The following is a 25,109-nucleotide window of genomic DNA, read 5'->3' on the forward strand; positions in this document are numbered from 1 at the left end:
AAGAGCCAACATTAGGTTTTGTAGCACTTATAGAACTGCCTAATCAGCTGCTGTGACTATGTAGAGCAGTGTGTTGTCACAGGTCCCTGGTGGTGTGGGGTGCTGGCAACCAGTTTGATAACACAGAGGCCCCAGGTACCTGGGTTTTCCACATGCCAAACACTGCTCAATGTGCTGCGGGTAACTGTATTGCCAATGGCAGCTGCCACAGTCTGTGCATGACTAGAGTGTTGTCGACGTGCATGGTGAATGCTTCAGTGCCAAGGGGGAAGATATTTCTGACCTGCCCATTTAGTATTAAAAATGGCTTACTCGTCACTAAGGGGAAATCATTAAGATGTATACCAGTATTAGAAACAAGGCAGTCCAGAATCCAAATGGGGTTGTAGTAGTCATAGCAATATGATGGTAGACTGAGTACTTCATACAGTGGCACAATACAATACTAGCTGGGTGGCTGCCTTAACTCTTGTGTGAGAGGCGTGGACTGCGTGACATGCCAGGTCCACCTTTGATGGTTACAGACAGTGGCTATTGTAACGAGGTGCATCATCTCAGCATTGCTATCAGTACACGCTATAGATGGAATGGGAATCAAATTAAGCGTGATAGGTTGTAGTGTCAACCAAGAGGAAAAATTATGCACACCAGATATTTTGAAGTAATAGTTCTTAGTGCTTGACGGTGTTTTTTTCCATCTATACACAAAACTACTCATTGATTCTTGAACATCATTTTTTGCTCTGCAGTATGTGTTCAAATGTTCTGCTTGTTGCATTTGTACTTTCATTTCTTATTGATGTGTGTGAGTAAGTAATTTTCTTTACAATGTCTTAAGCACAGATAACAAAACAAGAATTATACTTAATTCAAATGGCAGTTATGGTATTGCTGATAGGAACATCTATTTATAAAAACTCTTGTCTTATGCAACAGTAGAAGAAAAGATCAAAAGAAAGGAAAGTGCAAGAGTTGTAATGGGAAATAATGTATGGAGACAGACAAACAGATTGAATAAACAAATGTAAGTAAATGCAGACAAATTAACTGGTTCACCATTTTGGAGGCACAGGAATTTGCAGCCAGTTAAAATGCAACAGATTGGACATGAAGCTACATAAACTTGGAAAAGAGTAATTAGAGAGCTGCATAAACAGCAGTGTGCTAGTAAATTGGAAGCCAAAGAATGACAGACTACATTAGAAAAGGAGAGGAATCTCAAGTGGTAGAAAATTGTTGTGATACTCAGAATCTCCCTGAGTTCTTTCCCTTTTTGGTGGTTCATGTATGCCCCAAAGTACGTGGCCAACCTTTTCCCAAAACTCCTGTTAGCATTGCCCATGTTTAATCTTGTATTTAGCTACGAAAGGAACTTATATATCCTGAAAACTTAAGATTCAGTTATTATGATTCTCTCTCTCTCCCTCCCTCCCTCCCTCCGATCTATATCCATATTTTGCAAACCACCACAAAGTGCCAAAGTGCATCACAAAGGGTATGCCCTCTTGTATCAGTTAGTAAGGTTTCTTGCTGTTACATTCACATATGGAGCATGGAAAGAATGATTGTTCGAATGCCTTTGTCCATGCTGTAATTAGTCTAATTCTGTCCTCATGATTCCTATGTGAGTGATAAGTAGGAGGTTGTGGTATATTCCTAGTCTCGTTATTTAAAACTGGTTCTTGAACCTTTGTTAGTAGACTTTTGCCTACATCTATATCAATACTCCGCAGATCACACTTAAGTGCCTGGCAGAGGGTTCATCAAAACCATTTTCACAATAATTCCCTTTTACTCCGTCTTGAACAGCATACAGAAAAAGTGAACTTCTGTATCTTTCCATGCGAGTTTTGATTTCGCTTATTGTATTATGATGATTATTTCTCACTGTGTAGGTCGGCATCAACAAGATACTTTAGCATTCAGAGGAGAAAGTTGGTGATTGAAATTTCGTGAGAAGATCCCACTGCAACGAGAAATGTTTCAATGATGCCCACACCAATTCTTGTGTCATGTCTGTGACACTCTGTCCACTACTTATCAATAACACAAAATGTGCTGCCCTTCTTTGAACTTTTTCAATGTACTCCATTAACCCTATTTGGTAGTGATCCCCCACCACGCAGCAGTACTCCAACAGAGGATGGACAAATGTAGTGTAGGCAGTCTCTTTAGTAGATCTGTTGCATCTTCTAAGTGTTCTGCCAATAAAATGCAGTTGTTTGTTCGCCTTCCCCACAACATTTTCTATGTGTTATTTCCAATTTAAGTTGTTTGTAATTGTAATTCCTAGGTATTTAGTTGAATTTATAGCCTTTACATTTAATTGATTTGTCGTGTAACCAAGGTTTAACAGGTTTCGTTTAGCACTCGTGTGGATGACCTCACATTTCTCATTATTTAAGGTCAGTTGCCAGTTTTTGTGCAATACAGATATCTTTTACTTCTCATTATTTAGGGTCAAATGCCAGTTTTTACACCATACAGATATCTTTTCTAAATCATTTTGCAATTTGTTTTGATCTTCTGATGATTGTACTAGGTGGTAAACGACAATGTCATCTGCTTTATAACACTATCTTGGGGTATGCCAGAAATCACTTCTGTTTTACTCAGTGACTTTCCATCAGTTACTACCTATGACAGGAAATCACGAATCCAGTCACATAACCATAGGCACGCAATTTGATTACAACCTACTTGTGTGGTAAAAGTGTGAGTGAAGAGCAATGTTTCCTAAATCTATGTTGACTGTGTGTCAATAGACTGTCCTCTGTGAGGTAATTGATAATGTTTGAACACAATATATGTTCCAGACTTCTGCTGCGTATCAACATTAGTGGTATGGGCCTGTAATTTGGTAGATTACTACTATTGACTTTCTTGAATATTTGTGTGACCTGTTTAACTTTCCAGTCTTTGGGTACGGCTCTTTCATCAAGCGAATGGTTGTATATGATTTTTAAATATGGAGCTGTTGCAAAGGAACCTAATTGGTATACAGTCTGGATCAAAAGACTTTCTTTTATTAAGTGATTGAAGTTGCTTCATTACTCCAAGGATATCTACTTCTAAATTACTCATGTTGTTTCTCTGGATAGTTTACGTCTGTCTTCAAGAGTCTGCCAGTTCAGTTTTTTCAGCATCACTGTAATGGTCGCCCATGAGTCAAAGAAATCTCTGACCATTCATACAGCCTTTCTCGTGTATATTCAATACCCTCTGTTAGTCCTATTTGGTATGGGTCCCACATACTTGAACAATGTTCTAGAATGTGTCACACGAGTGATTTGTTAGCAATCTCCTTTGTAGACTAATTGCATTTTTCCAGTGTCCTACCAGTAAACCAAAGTCTACCACCTGCTTTACCCACAATGGAGCCTACATGGTCATTCCATTTCATATCCATAAAAAGTGTTACACCCTGGTATTTGTATGTGTTGGCTGATCCCAGCCATGTCTCATTGATGTTATAACCATAGGAGACTATGTTTTTTTCATTTTGTGAAGTGCTTATTTTTACATTTCTGAAAAATTGAAGCAAGTTGACAATCTTTTAACCACATTGAAATGTTATCAAGCTCTGACTGAATATTTATGCAGCTTCTTTCAGATAGTGCTTCATTATAGATAACTGCAGCATTTGCAAAAAGTCTGAGGTTACTATTAATATTTTCTGCAAGGTCATTAATATATAACATGAACAGCAAGGGCCCCTGGGACACACCCGAAGTTACTTTTACATCTGACGATGACTCTCCATCTGAGATAACATGCTGCATCCTTCGTACCAGGAAGTCCTTAATCCATTTCCAAATTTCACCTGATACCCCGTCTGATTGAACTTTCGACAATAAGTGTAGGTATGGTACTGAGTCAAATGGTTTTTGGAAGTCAAGAAACACTTCTCATCTACCTGACTACCTTGATCCAAAGTTTTTTGTATGTCATGTGAGCAAAGTGCGAGTTGGGTTTCACATGATTGATGTATTCAGAATCCACGCAGGTTGGCATGGAGAAAGTCATTTTTTCAAGATACCTCATTATATTTGAGCTCAGTGTGTGTTTTAAGATTCTACAAGAAATCAGTGCCAGGGATATTGGATGGTAGTCTTGTGGATCACTTCTGCTACCCTTCTTGCAGACTGTTGATGTCTGTGCTTTCTTCTAACTACTGGGCGCAGATTTTTGTTTGAGCAATTTGCGATAGATTATAGTTAGAAGAGAGGCTAACTCGGCCACAAATTCAATGTAGGATCTGATAGGCATTCTGTTGTGCCCTGGAGCTTTGTTTGATTTTAATGATTTCAATTGTTTCTCAACACGAGTGACACTAATACTGATATCAGCCATCTCTTCAGTGGTACAAGGATTAAATTGGGGCTATTAATCTAGGTTTTTCTTTGTAAAGGAACATTTGAAAACAGAGTTAAGCATTTCAGCTTTTGCTTTGATACCCTCAGTTTCAGGGACTAGAAACTAACTTTGGTGCCACTAACAGCCTTTACGTACAACCAGAATTTCTTTGTGTTTTGTGAAAGATCATTTGACAATATTCTGCTGTGGTGGTCACTGAAGGCTTCATGCATTGACTTCTTGACAGCTAAATATGTTTCATTCAGCACTTCTCTATCTATAGTCCTATGCTTTGTTTTACATCTATTATGCAATAGTCTCTATTTCTTTACAGTGACTGTATACCATGGAGGATCCCTTCCATTATGATGTGTTCTACTGGGTCCATATCTATCCAGTGCATGGTCAACTATTCTTTGAAACTTGAGCCATAGTTCCTCTACATGTTCCTTCCCTGTGCTGAAAGTTTAAAGTTCCTCATTGAGATGTGACACTATTGATTTTTTATCTAGTTTACTGAACATGTATATATCTTTCTGCTTGTTTTAGTTGCCCTTTGTTCTTTGGTTATCATTGTTACCACAACCACATAATGATCACTGACACAATTTTTGATGTGGACAGCCACAAAGAAATCAGATCTGTTTGCTGCCATTAGATTCAATGTATTTCCATCACGAGTGGGGTTCCAAACTATCTTTTCCCGGTAGTTTTCAGAGGAAGCATTTAGCAATGTTTCATGGGGTGTCTTATCATGCCCACCACTAACAAAACTGTACTTTCCCCAATTGTTTGTTGGATAAGTAAAGTCTCTACAAATGATTACAGTATGGTTGGGGAATTTACGTACAAGCTAATTGAGGTTTTCTGTAAAGTTTTTCGTTACATCAAAAGATGGGTCTCATGGGCTATAGAAGGAACCTGTCACCATTTTATGCCCACCCTTGATATGTAGTCTTGCCCAAACATTCTTACATGCAACTTCAGTTTGTATCTCTTTGGATTTGAATCTCTTGTCTGCTGTGACAAATACACCACATCCATTTCCGATTAGCCTATCATTTTGCTGCACACTTAAATTTTCCCCAAAAATCTTACTACCTACAATTTTGGGTTTCAACCACATAGTATTATGTGAGCTTCATTGCTTTTCAGGAGCACTTCAAACTCTGGCACTTCGTTGCGAATGCTTCAACAGTTAACCACTAGGATATTAATACTCTCACCTGTGGGAGGCATTTCTTTCAATCTTACGCTGATACTTCTGGGTTTCCTACAACTGTTGTTATCTGGATTGGATGGAGAGTCACCTAATTAAAAAACCCTTGAGTGCACCCCACATATAGTCTGCTATCTAGGTAGCAGCCTGTGATTTGCAGTGCACATCTGACCCATTTAGGGGTGCTCTACAGTTCTCATCTCTATGGCGCAAGTCGAGGAAATTGTAGCCTAGCTTGTCACAGAACTTACAAAGTATCTGGTTCAGTCCTTCCACTCAACTCAGAACCAGGGACCAAGATCAGTTCTGGGGACAATGCTGCAAATTGTGAGCATCATTGAAACTTCTTGCCTAAGGCTGGTCTTGTCAACCTTCTCTGCCAGTTGCTGGAATGTTCCTCCAAATATGACCTCGGAGCCCAGGCGACAGGCATCTTTTGCTCCAACGTGCACCACAGTTCACATTTTCTTGCACACTGTTCTATCAGTGGCTGCTGGAATAGCCTCTTCACTATGTTGACTGAGTCTCCCAGGCACTGAGAGCACCTAGTTTCCTTTCTTGTCCCTTGCTGCCATTTCCCTGACATGTACCATCATTTGCCATATGTTTGGACTGCCAACAATTAATAGAGCCTACCCTTTTACACTTGCCTGCTCTTGACACCAGACAGAACAGGGTTCTCCGAAACAGGTGAAGTGAGTCTCATTGGCTCAGGTTCAGTTTCAGTTTCAGTGAAAGACAGCGCCTTGACTTGCTGGTTAGGAAGATTGATATAACACACCGAGTCCTCCCTGGTCCCTGTCGACAGTGTGCAAGATTCCTAGATCCGCCTTTGAAATGTCACTTGCAGTCAAGAGGACAAGTAATGACAGATCTCGTACTCTCTGCAGAGGAGACAGGATCCACCGGAGAGGGTAATACTTGAGGTACTTTTGGTACTGGTACCACAGGTACATGACTTGGGAGCTTTTCCAACACACTTATTTGTAGCAGCTGTCAATCATTTGACAGTAGTCGAGTGGTTCCCAGTTGCTTACAAACATCAACAACTCATCCTGTGTTCAAGAACAGCATTTACAATGGAGCAGCATTTTGGCTGGTGCATTGTATTACAGGACAGCGAACAAATAACTTTAAACTAAGAATACTTATAATCTTTTCTGTCTCCTGAGCTAAAACACCACTGAAGTGAAGCAAATACACGATTCAAAATTTCTGTTAAGGCAGCAGAAAAACTTGTGGTAAAAATTACTAGTAAAGTTGTTAAGACTTTCATGGCCACTTGTTGACAAACTGCCTGTTGGCTTCTGTCTTTGGTTCTTTGACAGATGTTTGTTTGATGATTTTTCTGATGTCTTGCTAGCATGAATGCCTGGCACGGTCAACGCTTCACTCTCCATTGCTGATGGTGGACTAGAGTTGAGCTCACAGCCGCAGATTATATGTACCTGGCACAGCTGCATCCAAGGGCTTTTTTGTGGTTGTTTCTAGTGCGGTTCCCTCCTTGCTACCTGCAACAATGGTTCACTGCAATATGGAAATTCAGGACCCATTAAAGCTTTCTTCTTTCTTGTTGAATCTATTCTCATGTTTGTGTATTTCTATAGCTTCTCCGAACAAGCGGGTGTGATAGCTCTTGTCTATAGCAAAACCTTCTGTGATGGCAAATTTTACTGTGTGCTTGGTCTTACACAGTGCATGCTCTGCCATGACAGATTCCTCCATCTGCCCCAAGCTACAATGCTGCTCATGTTCTGCGATCCTAGTGTTGATTGATTGTCCAGTCATTTCAACATAAACTTTTCCTTATGTACATGGTATGTGATATATTCCGGACATTGCATGTGGATCCCTTTCCTCATTTATCAATCAGAGACACTCTTTGATCTTCTTTGTCAGTTTATAAATATTCTTTAAACTGTGTTCACACAATATACAGCAGATTCTACTCTGGGGATATATGACAGAAAGGTCGTACCAGACATTTCTTTTTCAAATGTGTCACTTCGCCGAGTGTTTAGAGGCTGTGAAACTTTTTATGATACTGTTGGAATATCCATTGCTCCTTAGAATGTTTTTCAGGTGTTGTATCTCGCATACGAGGTGCTGCGGCTCACATATTTGTCTTGCGTATGTTACAAGCATATTAATCGTGCCTCTTTTCATGGTCAGGTGGTGACTTGTCAGTTTGTGCATCTACTGGGCCGCGTGTGTCGGTTTTTGATACACGTTGTGTCCCATGTTTTCACCTCCTCACGTTACCAGCACATCGAGAAAGAGTAGCTGTTTGTCCTCTTTTTACCTCTATGGTAAATTTTATGTCAGCATGGAGGCTGTTCAAGTGTCTTAGGAAAGTGTTCTGAGGGGCAGTGGGTACTCCACCAGTTACATCAGAAGTGTCACAGAGTCAAATACTCATAGCGAAGTGACACATCGGAAAAAGAAATATCAAGCACGGGCTTTCTGCCATATATTCCCAGAGTGACAGACAGAATCAGCCATATATTGCACAGACTATTTATAAACTGACAAAGAAGATCAAAGAGTGTCTCAAATCAACAAAGGAGAAGAGTGACCCACATGCAATGTTGGGAATATATTGCATACCATGTATATGCGGAAAATGTTATGTTTGAATGAATGGATGCTCAATCAGCACCAGGATCACAGAACATAAGCAGCATTGCAGGTTGGGTCAGGAGGAGAAGTTGGCCATGGCAGAGCACGCTCTGTGTGAGACAGACCACATAGTAAAATTCGCTGTTGTGGAAGTTCTTGCTGTAGAGAGGAGCTATCACACCCAGTTGTTCAGAATAGCTGTAGAAATACGCAAACATGAGAATAGCTTCAACAAGAAAGAAGAAACCCTTAAGGTGAGTGGGTCCTGGATTCCTGTGTTGCAGCGAATGACTGTTGCAGGAGGAGAACCACACCGGAAATGACCACAGAAAAGCCCTTGTGCATTGGCGTGCCAGGTACAGAAATGAAGGGTGAAGCTTTGACAATGCCAGCCACTCGTGTTAGCAAAGAACCAAAGATAGAAGCCAACAGGCAGTTTGTCAACAAGTGGCCATGAAAAGGTAAACCGTTTTGTACTAAACCTCTACAGGGAGAGGATTTGCAGATTGTACCAATGCCTTGACCAACGATGGAAGAAGAAAGTGTGATTTCTCTCTCCCTCTCCTTTCTGTCGTGGTTCTAGGATGAAAGAACTTCACCGAGGTTCTTCAAATATATGCGCCTATTCACCACTGCCCAAGTACGTTCTGTATACGACAGAATGGAATGAGCTTTTCTTCATGAATGAGTTCATGCAACACAGATATTTGGCAAGAACAGATGAGGAACTTTTGGACATTTTCTATCAGCTAAACAGTAGAATTCATCAAGACGACTGGGACAAGATTGACAGCACCATTCACAGGAGCAACACAGAACAAACTGAGTGCTGCACTGAGTGACAGGAGAAAAAGTTTTAAGATGCTGGGAGCAGGTTGACAAGGCGATTCCCAACATGTCACGCACAGTGGTCAAACTCACTGATTGACAATTGACCAAAGAGGAACAGTCTGTTCTTCTAAAAGGAGCTAATTTCGCTACTGTCCCGAGAACTATACCTATGAAGGACATCATTGCCAATACTGAAGCAGCCATTTGAACCTAGAGCTGAGGAAATACGCACTGAAGTAGCCAGGAGACTGCGTCTAGCAAAACTATCAGCTTTCAACCTGATGAAAGAAGAGTACAAGATATCAACGGTCTTAAAGCTGACTAGAATGTATTGGTACTGCCTGCCGAAAAGGGAAATGTGACCATCATAATAAAGACCAAAGACTATGAGCAGAAGATTTGGTCAGCTTTGATATTGTTTCTTTGTTTACCTAAGTGCCACCCTTTGATTCCCTGGAGCACATTGGTTCCATTTCCCTGCAAGATATGACCAAGCTCTTTCATGCACATCTCACCATGAGTTATTTCATGTGGAATGTCATCCTCTACGAACAGGTGGAAGGCATCGCCGTGGGCAGTCCTCTTGGTCCAAAAACTTCTTCATGGAACATTCTGAAGCACGAGCACTGGACTTGACACCTTGTAAACCTAAGGTGTGGTACAGATATGTCGATGGTACCTTCGCTGTGTCGAACTACGGTGAGGAACAGCTTAGTGTCTTCCGCAGGCACTTGAACAGCCTCCATGCTAATATAAAATTTACCATGGAGGTAGAAAAGAACAAACAACTACTCTTTATAGATGTGCTGGTCACAAAGGATGGTGAAAACCTGGGACACAGCGCGTATCGAAAACTGACACACACTGCAGAAACTGTCGAATCTCCACCCAAGCCAGAAACAAGGCAGTATTAATATGCTCGTAATGTGAGCAAGACAAATATGTGAACCGGTGCAACTCAGATGTGAGATACAACACCAGTTACATAAGAAGTCACACACAGTCATACAGTCTTAGTGAAGTGACACATCTGAAAAAGAAATGTTGGTTATGACCTTTCTGCCATACATTCCCAGAGTGACAGAGAGAATCAACTATATATTTCACAAATGTGGCGTAAAGACTATTTATAAGCCAACAAACAAGATCAAAGTGTGTCTCAGATTGACAAAGGTGAAAAGGGACCCATGTGCCGACAATATACCACATACTGTATACATGCGGAAAACTGTCAGAAGGAGTGGATGATCAATAAATACTAGGGTCAAAGAGCATAAGCGCATTGCAGCTTGGGGCAGGTGGAGGACTCTTCCATGGAAGAGCATGTGCTGTGTGAGACCGATCACATAATAAAGTTTGCCAACGCAGAAGTTCTTGCTGTAGAGAAGAGCTATCACATGTGCTTGTTAAGAGAAGCTACAGAAACACACAAATGTGAAAGTAGCTTCATCAAGAAAGAAGAAATCCCCAAGGTGAATGGATCCTGGATTTCTGTGTTGTAGCGAACGACAATTGCAGGTAGCAAGAGGAGAACCACGGAAAAGCCCTTGGATGTTGGTGTACCAGGTGCATATAATCCTGTGGCCATGAGCTTGATTCCAATCCATCATCAGCAATGGAGGGTGAACATTTGATGACGCCAGCCACTTGTGCTAGCAAAAAATCAGAAATTATCAAACAAATGTTGGGCAAAAAACTCGAGACAGAAGTCAAAAGGCAATTCGTCAAAAATTACTGATTTCCTAAAACTTTTTGAGGTTAATTATAGTTATTAGCAAACTCGAAAATAGAGTTAGTTTTTGATAATTGTTGTTGTTGTTATTGTCGTCTTCAGTCCTGAGACTGGTTTGATGCAGCTCTCCATGCTACTCTATCCTGTGCAAGCTTCTTCATCTCCCAGTACCTACTGCAGCCTACATTCTTCTGAATCTGCTTAGTGTATTCATCTCTTGGTCTCCCTCTACGATTTTTACCCTCCACACTACCCTCCAGTACTAAATTGGTGATCCCTCGATGTCTCAGAACATGTCCTACCAACCGATCCCTTCTTCTAGTCAAGTTGTGCCACAAGCTCCTCTTCTCCCCAATTCTATTCAATACCTCCTCATTAGTTATGTGATCTACCCATATAATCTTCAGCATTCTTCTGTAGCACCACATTTCGAAAGCTTCTATTCTCTTCTTGTCTAAACTATTTATCTTCCATGTTTCACTTCCATACGTGGCTGCACTCCATACAAATACTTTCAGAAACGACTTCCTGACATATAAATCTATACTCGATGTTAACAAATTTTTCTTCTTCAGAAACACTTTCCTTGCCATTGCCAGTCTACATTTTATATCCTCTCTACTTCGACCATCATCAGTTATTTTGCTCCCCAAATAGCGAAGCTCCTTTACTACTTTAAGTGTCTCATTTCCTAATCTAATTCCCTCAGTATCACCTGACTTAATTCGACTTCATTCCATTATCCTCGTTTTGCTTTTGTTGATGTTCATCTTATATCCTCCTTTCAAGACACTGTCCATTCCATTCAACTGCTCTTCCAAGTCCTTTGCTGTCTCTGACAGAACTACAATGTCATCGGTGAACCTCAAAGTTTTTATTTCTTCTCCATGGATTTTAATACCTACTCTGAACTTTTCTTTTGTTTCCTTTATTGCTTGCTCAATATACAGATTGAATAACATCGGGGAGAAGCTACAACCCTGTCTCACTCCCTTCCCAACCACTGCTTCCCTTTCATACCCCTCGACTCTTATAACTGCCATCTGCCTTCTGTACAAATTGTAAATAGCCTTTCGCTCCCGGTATTTTACCCCTGCCACCTTCAGAATTTGAAAGAGAGTATTCCAATCAACATTGTCAAAAGCTTTCTCTAAGTCTACAAATGCTAGAAATGTAGGTTTGTCTTTCCTTAATCTTTCTTCTAAGGTAAGTCGTAGGGTCAGTATTGCCTCACGTGTTCCAAAATTTATACGGAATCCAAACTGATCTTCACCGAGGCCGGCTTCTATCAGTTTTTCCATTCGTCTGTAAAGAATTCGCGTTAGTATTTTGCAGCTGTGACTTATTAAACTGATAGTTTGGTAATTTTCACATCTGTCAACACCTGCTTTCTTTGGGATTGGAATTATTATATTCTTCCTGAAGTCTGAGGGTATTTCGCCTGTCTCATACATCTTGCTCACCAGATGGTAGAGCTTTATCAGGACTGGCTCTCCTAAGGCTGTCAGTAGTTCTAATGGAATGTTGTCTACTCCGGGGGCCTTGTTTCGACTCGGGTCTTTCAGTGCTCTGTCAAATGCTTCACGCAGTATCATATCTCCCATTTCATCTTCATCTACATCCTCTTCCATTTCCATAATATTGTCCTCAAGTACTTCGCCCGTGTATAGACCCTCTGTATACTCCTTCCACCTTTTGCTTTCCCTTCTTTGCTTAAAACTGGGTGTCCATCAAAGCTCTTGATATTCATGCAAGTGGTTCTCCTTTCTCCAAAGGTCTCTTTAATTTTCCTGTAGGCAGTATCTATCTTACCCCTAGTGAGATAGGCCTCTACATCCTTACATTTGTCCTCTAGCCATCCCTGCTTAGCCATTTTGCACTTCCTGTTGATCTCATTTTTGAGACGTTTGTATTCCTTTAAGCCTGCTTCATTTACTGCATTTTTATATTTTCTCCTTTCATCAATTAAATTCAGTATTTCTTCTGTTACCCAAGGGTTTCTACTAGCCCGCGTCTTTTTACCTATTTGACCCTCTGCTGCCTTCACTATTTCATCCCTCAAAGCTACCCATTCTTCTTCTTCTGCAGTTTCTTCAGTTTTAATCTACAGTTCATAACCAATAGATTGTGATCAGAGTCCACATATGCCCCTGGAAATGTCTTACAATTTAAAACCTGGTTCCTAAATCTCTGTCTTACCATTATATAATCTATCTGATACCTTTTAGTATCTCCAGGGTTCTTCCATGTATACAACCTTCTTTTGTGATTCTTAAACGAAGTGTTAGCTATGATTAAGTTATGCTCTGCGCAAAATTCTACCAGGTGGCTTCCTCTTTCATTTCTTAGCCCCAATCCATTTTCACCTACTATGTTTCCTTCTCTCCCTTTTCCTACTCTTGAATTCCAGTCACCCATGACTATTAAATTTTCATCTCCCTTCACTACCTGAATAATTTCTTTTATCTCATCATACATTTCATCAATTTCTTCGTCATCTGCAGAGCTAGTTGGCATATAAACTTGTACTACTGTAGTAGGCGTGGGCTTCGTGTCTACCTTGGCCACAATAATGCGTTCACTATGCTGTTTGTAGTAGCTTACCCGTACTCCTGTTTTTTTTTTATTCATTATTAAACCTACTCCTGCAATACCCCTATTTGATTTTGTATTTATAACCCTGTATTCACCTGACCAAAAGTCTTGTTCCTGCTGCCATCGAACTTCACTAATTCCCACTATATCTAACTTTAACCTATCCATTTCCCTTTTTCAAATTTTATAACCTACCTGCCCGATTAAGGGACCTGACATTCCACGCTCCGATCTGTTGAATGCCAGTTTTCTTTCTTCTGATAACAGCGTCCTCCTGAGTAGTCCCCACCCGGAGATCCGAATGGGGGACTATTTTACCTCCGGAATATTTTACCCAAGAGGACACCATCATCATTTAATCTTACAGTAAAGCTGCATGCCCTCGGGAAAAATTGTGGCTGTAGTTTCCCCTTGCTTTCAGCCGTTCGCAGTACCAGAACAGCAAGGCCATTTTGGTTAGTGTTACAAGGCCAGATCAGTCAATCATCCAGACTGTTGCCCCTGCAACTACTGAAAAGGCTGCTGCCCCTCTTCAGGAACCACATGTTTGTCTGGCCTCTCAACAGATACCCCTCCGTTGTGGTTGCACCTACGGTACGGCTATCTGTATTGTTGAGGCACGCAAGCCTCCCCACCAACGGCAAGGTCCATGGTTTATGGGGGGGGGTTGATAATTGTAGATAACAGATACTTCTCTTTAAGGGAAAACTAAATGGGACACAATATTTTTGTTAGACTATTTGCTACAGTAACTAAATCGCAGAAGCAGATTTAGTACGAATTACATTATGCACACAATCAGTAACTTCCAAAAATTCTCAAAAATACACATTTATTTGCATTGATATACAATGAAATTCAGGTTGATCTATTGTTTGGCAGTAACTTTGAATCTCAAATGCTGATTTGTTATGAAATAAGTTGTTCGAGTAACACTCATACTGGTAACTTAATGAAAATAAAGTTTTGTAAGCATCTGAAAATTTTCAAATGTAACCTATTTCTCATGTAATTGTACAATGAAAATAAAGAATGATCATTGTGAACAATGATTGTACGTACCAACAAGTTTTTTGGCGTCTTGTAGTACTTTTTGTATTCATATTTAGAATGAATAATTTTTGGTGACATATTTGAGAAACACAGTGATCAAAATCTAACTTTAGCAAAAAATCAGTCTTGAACTCAAAAAAGATTTTTTTTTTTTTTTTTTGTGACCAGTTTCAGTCTTCACCACAGTAGTGATTTCCCTTGGTATGAAGATGATCTTTCAAGATGGAAACAGTCACTTTTTGAAATCAAGGCTGATTATTTTATTAAAATTTGTATTTAAAGTTGTTAACATTTAATTATAAGTAACAGATTGCTCACTGCAGACAAAATAATAAAGTGTTTTTATTCCCTCTATACAGAAATGGAATTTATCTGGTTAATGCTTTATGATGGGAGGTGTTCAAATGGAGAAATATTAAAGTCATCTCTGAACAAAAGCTTAAAAAATCCTTTATTTTTCCAGACTGCTGTGTGCTTAAGAGGCTCCTGAATTATTCTACCCAGCAGGTACACATTCTAATGCCCCAATGAAAAAGAATGTTTTTGTAATATTCAGGCACAAAATATGGAGGGCTGTTTATACGTCTGTAGAATGTTTAAGAAATTAAAATGCAAAAATGAGGAGGAGGCTAACAGAACAGACTCTGAAATTTCAGTTGGTGTAAAACATTATGGTTGAATTTATGTTGGACTACCTGCAACCTACTAGGTGGTTGTAATTAAAGTACAGCTACTCATAGAGTAGTGGGCTGTAGTTATCATATGGTAGCGAAACATGGTAGGTATTCTAATATATTAATGTGGAACCAATTTACACTGGAAAAAAATTAGTTCCAATTTCAGTCTCCTGGTTCAAATCTGAAACTATGAATGCAAGAAGACGTGTAGAAATGTTTACATATGTAATGGATTAGGAATGGGATGTAGGCAGAGAAGGTCAAACCAGTGAAAAAGGCATAATGTTGATGTTATTATTAACCGCTGTTTATACAATTTGTTCAGTATGAACACCGGAGACATCGGCAATATGCTATACAATGCAAGATTTGCAACTGGTGCCCAAAATTGAAATAATTTTTATCCAGCCTAAATCAGTTCTGCATTGAACCCATTAGGATATCTACCAAGTTTCACTGCCATACGATAACTACAGCCCACACTGGACCTATGTGAGTAGCAGTACTTTAATTATAACCATTCGTATCCTGTGTTAAGTCTGTTTTATACTGGTTTTGGACACTAGATGCATAATGAGAGTATTAACAATGTTGACGACAATTCTGTGTACTACGTTTTTTCTTCATACAGGGAGGTCATATTCCATTTCGGAATACCAGTATTAAAAATTTGACACGAGCATTATTCTCTATGATAGTATGATGTGTAAATATTTTCACTGTTGTTGATAAAATTTTTCATTTGACTGCCTACAGCATATAATTTCAAATCTTATTAACTTACAGTACGAAGGAAGTGTCTGCTAAAACATTGTCACATAAGCTACTGAAAGTTGACAAGCTCCATTTTGTAAAAATTGTGTTGGTATATTTTTACAATTGTGCCTGATTTTCTGTGTGTACTGTTATCTTTTACAGGAGTATATAGCCAAACATTTTGGTTTTATGCAGAAACAAATTGGTTATGATATTTTGGCTGAAGATACAATTACAGCTTTGTTGCACAATAATAGAAAATTGCTGGAAAAACACATTACTGCAGCAGAAATTGAGACATTTGTTGGACTGGTGAGAAAGAACATGCACAATTGGGAATCACGTTTCTTGGATTATTTGTCAGATTTATGCATATCAAACAAGAAAGCTATTCCAGTAACACAAGAACTGATATGCAAAAGTGTTCTGAGTCCAAAAAACTCAGATATTCTCATTGAAACAAGGTTAGGCCTTCCACATCATCGGAAAATAACAAGCATTGACTTAAAACTAACCCGTCATAGTAGTTATTGAACCACCTTATTGCATGGGGTTACCATTGTTTAACAGAAAGTCTTATACAGAAGAAGACAGTACTATGTTTCTTTGAAAGGAGGACTGAAGCTGTAACATTCTCCTGGTGTAGTGTGATGGTGTAAATGAAGACACTGAAACTAATTCATTGATTCATTTATCAACAGTTCAGATATTTATTTCGCATTTTGCCTGACCAAGTGCGAATGAGTCACATCTGCACCAGTCATTTAAGTTAACCTGATAAAACATCATATACAGTGAAAATTGTTTAACACAAAAAAATCAGTTAATGTGAAATAATACTACAGTTGTAACAAAATCCCATATGACATAATACTTTGTTTTTCTTTTAACACTAAACAAAATTATTTAACAAGTTTAATCTTGGACGAACAAATCTGTCGGCTTTCAGCAGTCATGATGCCACTCAGATTTATTAACTTTCCTTTTTGTTAGACCAAAAAAGTAAACAATTGTTGTTGTTGCTCCTGCTATGCTAATGTTTCTCTTTCGGTAGTGGTGTCATTGAAACATTTCATTCAGCTTTCTGATTTACTAATGAATGTGTCAGACTTAATTAATTGTCTGTCAAAAAACTAAGGTCCAAATAAAAAATGGTAAAGAGTGTGGCTCTGTAACAAAAATTAAAAACTGGAATCAAATTATGACAGTGTTGGAGTGCAGTGTGTTTGAGCCAGAGAAAAAGTTTATGACAACAGCTAAACACAAAGATGCAGACTGAGCTGCTTGTTGGGTTGAAATAAATGAGGTCTCAGTATGGTAGGATGTAACTTGCAGGGGTCTGAAAATATACGTAGATGATACTGAATAATTTTCTGAAAATTTTATGCTGAAAAGGACACTGCAACAAAGTATAACAAATTTAAAATATATATATATATATATATATATACAGTCTTTCAAAGCATGGTATATGCCTATAGAATTAGTGGAGTAAAATTTGGTTACATCAAAAATATAATATTGATCTCTTTCCCCCTCCATTTTGTGTTAAATGCTTTTCACTGTAAAGTGAGTTGGGTTCCTTATTTTGACTTATTTCACAGGATCAGTTACGGGAGAAGACATTAGGGAGAGTTCATGTATTCTCATTCTGCCCATTCCCCAATCCCCCCCCTCATACAGTTGAAGACTGAAGGCTGATAGCCTGCATCTGCACCACTAATCATCATTGAAAGCTTTGCTGCAGATTTCTGATACATTAGGTTTCTATATTTCATATGAAGTTTGCAATTTATAATTCTTAATACCAAAGAAAATTATATGTTCAGCTTTAATTCATCTGCTACTAAGATTTTATCGAGAAACATAGTACTTTTATTTTATGATGCAGTTGTAATTATTGAGTGAAATGTCACACCTGTGATTGTTCTTAGTATTCCCTTTAATTGATGTATAGAGTTTGTATTTGCTAAATAGTGTAGATTTTAACATATTGTGTAGATGTTTTAGAATGCATTCAGTTTTGAAAAATACACTGAATACTTGCATGTTACCTCTTATTGGATGTATACTCTGCCATTAAATGATTTTTGTAAGAAATAGTTTATTCAGAATAGGGGGCTCCAGAATATTTATTTGATTTTAAATCAACTTGCATTCCAACTTTTGTTGTTGTTTTGTGTTATTTGACCGTTATTATTGAAGTGTCATGGAATGTATTACTTCAATACAACTATAGGAATAGTCATAGAATATTTGCATGATATATGTAATTAAAAGAATATTGTACTTTCTCTTCCAGAAATGCAGCATTATAGCAGTTTAATTGCTTTTTTGTAAGCTTGGCCTTAGTTAACTAATCCAACTTACTACTAAGAATTATGATCTAGATTTCCCTGTTAAGCAATGCCTGGTAATTGTTGTTACTTGTCATTACAGTCCTGTCGCTCTTTGCATTTCATTTATCCATAGCAGTGTTCTGCAGATAAAGTGAAATATTATTTCCAAATTACATGATAGAAATACTATTTCTGTATGCCTCTTGACCTCTGCTGGGGCTCAGGTAGTAATTGCTGTAAACATAAAGTCTGTACTTATTTCAGTGAGTATGACAGGCATAACAATTGTCATACATTACAGAGAACAGTAATCTCGGCTTAACATCCTGAATCTTGAGGAAGGTGCTAACCTCTATAAAGAAATCTCAGTGTCACAGTGTGCCATGTCCTGAGGGGGTGGGCAGTCAATGAGGCAGAACATTTGTTGGCAGGCAATATTTAGGACATCTACCATGTGCTAGTTGGCCATTAAAATAGCAACACTATGAAGGTGGCATCCAGTAACTGCCAGTTAGCACATTGTGCATTACATGCTTGGATGTGCAAGAGTGTTACACTGCAGCCGAACAAAGTAGGTAGGAGTAACACCATCTTCATTCTGTGTAGAAGGAAAGATTATAGACAGTGAGTTTCTCATTCAGAAGTCATAGGTTAATGATGTTTGTTTGTTAATGAAGTGAAGTTGTGCCTCTTGTAAGAACTAGAAAGATCTAGCGGCACATATTATAATTTGGCTGCTGTAGCCTCTGAAGACTGAGGTTTATCGTTGTGTGTTATTGATGCTGGCTTTGCTCGGGAATAGAAATCGATGGGTGCAGGAGGGCCATACTCGATACCATGCTGGACCTCGACAGTCCCTCGTGACTAGTATCTGAGAGGACAGGCATATTTTTACGTCAGCTGTGTAGTAACATTCAGCCATATCCTGTACTTCAATTCGGGAAATAGACTCGTTTGCAGCGAGATAAGTATCCACACAGACAGTGCTGCCACATCTAGAATGTCACAGATTGTGGACATGACAACCATAATTGAGGTTTCCCTCGACATGGCAATGGAGCAGTGGAGAGAGGCATGGTGCACCTTATGATGCTGGAGACGAGAATGGCACTTCATTATCTTATAGGATGAGTCTGGTTCTGTGTATGATGTTACGGTGAAAGTATTCATATGTGGAGGCTCTGTGGAGAATGAACGTTGCTAGGTCGTATTCGTCATTGTCATATGGGTCAAGTACCTGTTGTGAGGTTTTTGGGGGTGACATTGGGTACAAAAGACCACCTCTGGTTCGCTTAGCTGGTGATTAGCAGAGCAGCCATTACATTTATGACGTGACACATTAAGGCATGGAGCTATGTCTTACCTCCAACTTCCCAGTGACATTACATTTTGACATTGTAATTTGTTACTATCATTGCCTGTTCTTTCTCGACATACCTGGACATGAAGTGTTTTTGACCGATGTCCTGAGCTACAAGTTCTCCAGATTTTTCACAAGTTGAAATCGACCGATTCAGTTGCTGAGGGACTGATATGCCACCACTCAACGGCCACTATGATTGATCAAGTTTGGCATGGAATTGAAGCAGCATCAAACGGTGTACCTGTATTTTTCATCCAAGCCCAGTTCAACTCGTTGCCCAGCTGGGTTAGAGCCACTGTTGCTGACTCTGTGTACTAAATTTCTCACCTTTTATACCCTCATATTACCTACAAATTTAGTCATATATTCCCACATATACACCTACAGCCATACTCCACAATCCACTGTACGGTGCATGGCAGAGGGTATCCTGTACCATAACTAGTAGATTCCTTTTCTGTTCCACTCACAGATAAAGTGAGGGAAAAATAACTGTCTATATGCCTCCGTATGAGCCCTAATTTCCTTGGGCAAAATGTATGTTGGTGGTAGTAGGATCATTCTGCAGTCAACTTCAAATGCTGGTTCTCTCAACTTTCTCAGTAGTGTTCTTCAAAATGAATGTCTTCTGCCCTACAGGGATTCCCACTTGAGCTCCCAAAGCGTATCTGTAACCTACTGGCAATAAATCTAGGAGCTCACTTCTGAATTGCTTTGATGTCTCGTTTCAATCTGACCTGGTGCAGATACCAAACACCAAAGCAATACTCAAGAATAGGTCACATTAGTGTCCTATATGCCATCTGCTTTACAGATGAACTGCACTTTCCTAAAATTCTCTCGATAAACCTAAATCAACCATTTGCCTTCCCTACCACAATCCTCACGTGCTTGTTCCATTTCATATAGCTTCACAGTGTTATCCCCAGATATTTAAACAATGTCACTGTGTCAAGCAGTACATTACTAATGTTGTATACAAACATTATGTGTGTTTTTTTCTTACTCATCTGCATTAACTTACATTTTTCTACATTAAAAACCAGCTGTCATTCATCACACCAACTAGAAATTTTATCAAGGTCGTCTTGTATCGACCTACTGTCACATATCTTCAACACCTTCCTATACACCACAGCATCATCATTGAACAACTGCAGATTGCTGCCCATCCTGTGTGCCAGGTCATTTACGAAGTGCTATCCAAAATTTTCGGGACTGGTGCTGCCATCTGTTGAAAACCTTACGTTTGGACTAACAGTCATCATCACCCTCGAAGTAGTTTCCATCCGCACGTACACACCGGCCCCAGCGCTTCTGCCACTGGTCAAATGTTTTCTGGAAGTTCTGTTCTCTGAGGGTGTTTATCACCGCCAGAGATGCTTCTTGAATCCTCTCTAGAGTGTCGAACCGATGGCTTTTCAACTTTGAGTTTCAGTTTTTGGAATAGTGGGAAGTCGCAAGACGCCAAATCTGGTGAGTACGGTTGGTGGAGTACAACTGCCATGTTGTTTTTTGCCAAAAAGGTCCTGGTGAGCAAGGACATGTGACAGGACACATTGTCATGATGCAGCAGCCAGTTCCCTTGACGACAAAGTTTGGGCCGTCGTCGCTGCACGTTTTCACGGAACCGTCGCAAAATGCCACAGTAGTACACAGAATTCACTGTTTGGTTGGGTGGGATGAATTTTTTGTGCACAATTCCCTTGGTATCAAAGAATATGATGATCATGCTCTTCACTTTGCTCTTCTCCTGTCTCGCTTTTTTGGGTCTTAGAGAGCCTGGCCTCTTCCACTAGGATGATTATTGCTTTGTCTCTGGGTCATAACCATAAATCCAGCTCTCTTCACTGGTGATAACCCGTGACAAGAAGGTTGGATCATCAGATGCAGTCTGATGAACATCCGTGCACTCTTCAACACACTGTGCCTTCTGATAGTCAGTCAAGATCCTTGGCACAAATTTTGTGGCAACACGATGCGTGCCCAATTTATCACTCAACATTCATTGATATGTCCCATAACCTATACCCACTTCATCGTCAAGGTCTTGAATGGTTCGACATCAATCCGCTTGAACCAGTTGTTGAAGTTTGGCAACAGTGTCTGGCGTTGTGTGGCTTACGGGCCTTCGAGTGTGAGCATCATCTTCGACGTCTGTATGGCCGGCCCTGAACCAAGCATGCCACTCAAACACACGTGTACGGCCCGTGCTCTGTCCCCCAAACATTTGCTGAATCATTGCAAGGGTCTCCATAGCATTTTTCTCAAGATTCGCACAGAATTTGATGCACATGTGCTGTTCTGTTCGCGGATCCATCGTTAAATTGCCACACGCCAAACACAGAGTATTACAGAAATCACTGTGGACATGCAGCACGTCCTCCAAGCTGAATGCCACTCCGCTCGTTGACTCATCAGATATACAGCTCTCTCCACCTAGCGGTGCAAAGATCTACTACTCCTACTTTCCAGATGGCAGCACCAGTCCCGAAAAGTATGGATTCCACCTTGTATGTACCGTATTTACTCGAATCTAAGCCGCACTTTTTTTCCGGTTTTTGTAATCAAAAAAACCGCGTGCGGCTTAGAATCGAGTGCAAAGCAAGCGGAAGTTCTGAAAATGTTGGTAGGTGCCGCTACAACTAACTTCTGCTGTCGAATATATGTAGCGCTACACAGGCATGCTTTATAGGCACAAAGATAAATACTGGCGCCAAAACATGTGCGTCAGTAAATAAATTAAAAAAAAAAAAAAGGTGGAAGAAGAGCTTTTTTTCTCTGCCTCGAGTTTCGACCACTGCATTTTCATACATTATCCAATGAAGTAAATACAAATTCCATATTATTCATCTTTGAATGTAGCAAAATTTCAATGTACTACGAAAATCCGACTGGCAAGACTGTTTAGGATGTTTGTCAATATGGCCAACGCTACGTTCTGAATTTTTTCCTACCTGTGAGAAGAGATGGTTGCTAATAGGAACCTGATGAAATGTGAATCACATGCAGTATTCTCTTCACCATAAGAATAATACAAATATAATCATTTTGCCATGTATTCTTTCACGTTTGCTGTCTGCCTAATAAACTACGAAACTAGAGTGAGACAACAGCAAGCGCGGAAGAATATACGTATCATTTCATGTTTATATTCGTATTATTCTTATGCCTAATAGTGATACAGTCAGAAATGAAGCACGGCAACTGACTAGATTTTTAAATCTAAGATGACTCTAATTTCTGTGCAGAATTTGATGTACTAAAGAAGCGGCCGCAAAGATTTTCAAACGGAGAAAAATTTTCGCCTAACTCTCGTTCAGATGATGTTCTATCATATGCAGTCTATTATTTGGTTGTCATTGATCATTATCAAAGAAAGCAGCAGTGTAAGTAACAACAAATAGCAGTCTCTTGCCATTGTTTGGCTAATGAGACAATTCCTCTCTTTTTTTTTTTTTTTTTTTTTTTTTTAAGCGGCGGTAGCGCGCACAAAAGCAAGCCGTGCCGCGAGCGGCAACAGGCCGTAAACACGAACTATCAGAATGCGACAAACAATGCATGACACAGTACAGTAATGCATTTTCAGCTTAGAGTGATGTGAACACCTATAACAAAGAAAACGGTACTTATCAGATCAAAGCAAAATAAGCAATCGATTCAAACCAGACGGAGCACGTGAAAAAGGAAGGGTAATCATATAAATACGGAGGGAGTGCCTGACTCACAGCAATGGCTATTTGGTAAAGCTTACGACTCGAACCAAACAACTGTCGCTGTATCGTCATTCATTCGACGTAAATTGTGTCTCATATTCCAATGGACCAACTTTATTTCGATTTGGAGGTGCGGCCTAAAACTTTTCTCTCCCCTTGAATTTCGAGTCGCAAATTTCAGGTGCGGCTTAGATTCGGGAAATTATTTTTTCCTTTATTTCGAGTCTCATTTTTCAGGTGCGGCTTAGATTCGAGTGCGGCTTAGATTCGAGTAAATACGGTATATAGAAAATAGCAATGGTCCTATCACACTTCCCATTCTTTGCTCTCCTTCCTGGTGTAGCTGTTTTAATGGCCTGCCGTGTGTTAGTCTTGCTCAGACGTGTATAGCTTTGCGTGGCAACATGTATTACCCTTGATGCCAGAGAAACACTGTAGGATGCACTAATTGAAATAAAACAAACTCCCATTGGAGATTATGGACCAGTGTGCAACCAGCTGAGGGAATGAAGGAAGACTGTTCTTGAAAACAGTTATCTTCAAATGTTATTTCTCATTGTAGCAGGACATGACAAATGCTATGGAATGTATTTCCACGTAGTAGAGAGAGATGGTGAGTGTCATCTTTTTACATCCAGTAAGGAGTAGATGAGCTTACAGGGAATATGAAATCTTGAAGGTTTCCAAAGTGGAACCCTGTCAGGTGAAACAAATGTTAAAGTCTTAATAGGTAAACCACCACTCACATTGGGATGACTACACACAAAACCCTTAAGACTAGCAAGCATATGGTAACACACAGAGATATTATGCATATTCATATATCTGAACTGAAAGATAAATGGGAAGAAAAATGATTTTTAGATGTGCACAGTATCATAGAGAGAGTAAACAGAATTGGTGAAAAGAAACAGCAGCGTTCATTCTTACCTTCGACACTTTAACTTCAGCTGGGTACATTGAAGTGTGCTCTGTCTTGGAGTATAGCCCTGTATTCCAAATACCATATGTTTTTATAGCAGTGAAACATTCATACTTGCTGCAAATGCATACAGAGACAAAGCAACCTACAGAAAATGTGGATGATCCTCCTCTCTAGTTGGTACAAATATTGCTGGTATCCATCCAATGCGGGCTAAAGACTGATGTATTTGTTGAGCAGTGAAGGGGGGAGGAAATCGGGGATCATAGCTCACTAAATGAGGATCATTTGGTGAAGAAAGGAAGGTATTTAAAGCAATGCAATTTTCAATTGTTTGCTATTTAATTTGCGTCAAAAACATTAACTCAGAAGAATAAGTATAGCAAATTTGATGTTTAACACAAGGGTGTAATAAGTTTCACCTTTGTCTTTCATGAGGCCCTGCACAAGTTTAAACTGTGCTGAGCTATGCAACTTGCAACATTCGAACTCTGGCGCTGCATAGCTCTGACTAGTGAGGGGTAACCCCAGTAGTCAGGTAGTGTGAAATGGTGCATTGACACCACCGAGCATTTGGTGATGGAGGAGTGAGGTGCATACACACATGTATAACCACCTGATGGATAGGTGACTGTGATCTCTTTAAAGTGATGGTTGTGAGATCTGTTTGATTACAAAGAGCCTGCCAATAACCACACAAATTATGGCCCTGATAAGACGCAGAAATAGCTTGGTTTCCCCAAAGAAAAAGAATTGAAGAGATGATGGTTCATATAGAAAACTGGACTGTGAAATCAAATAGAACATTTGCAGTTTAATTGTGCAATTTAATTTCCATTTGTTCTTGCTTTGCTCATTTACTTATATATTTCCTTCATAAATAAGAATTGGCTTTTAACTTTTTCCTTATGTAAATCCTACTATCTTTAAA

General features: G+C 39.5%; 1 protein-coding gene across 1 annotated transcript in view; it reads left to right on the forward strand.

Moving 5' to 3' along the window:
• The window catches only part of LOC126469900 (inositol 1,4,5-trisphosphate receptor), a 345,163-nt gene that overhangs the window by 74,435 nt on the left and 245,619 nt on the right, over positions 1–25,109 (forward strand). The window contains exon 12 of the mRNA XM_050097248.1: positions 16,001–16,302. Coding sequence (XP_049953205.1) covers positions 16,001–16,302 — 302 coding nt within the window. The remainder of the gene's footprint in view (positions 1–16,000; positions 16,303–25,109) is intronic.

Source organism: Schistocerca serialis, chromosome 3 (genome assembly GCF_023864345.2).
Source record: "Schistocerca serialis cubense isolate TAMUIC-IGC-003099 chromosome 3, iqSchSeri2.2, whole genome shotgun sequence".
In the NCBI taxonomy this organism is placed as follows: Eukaryota; Metazoa; Arthropoda; class Insecta; order Orthoptera; family Acrididae; genus Schistocerca; species Schistocerca serialis.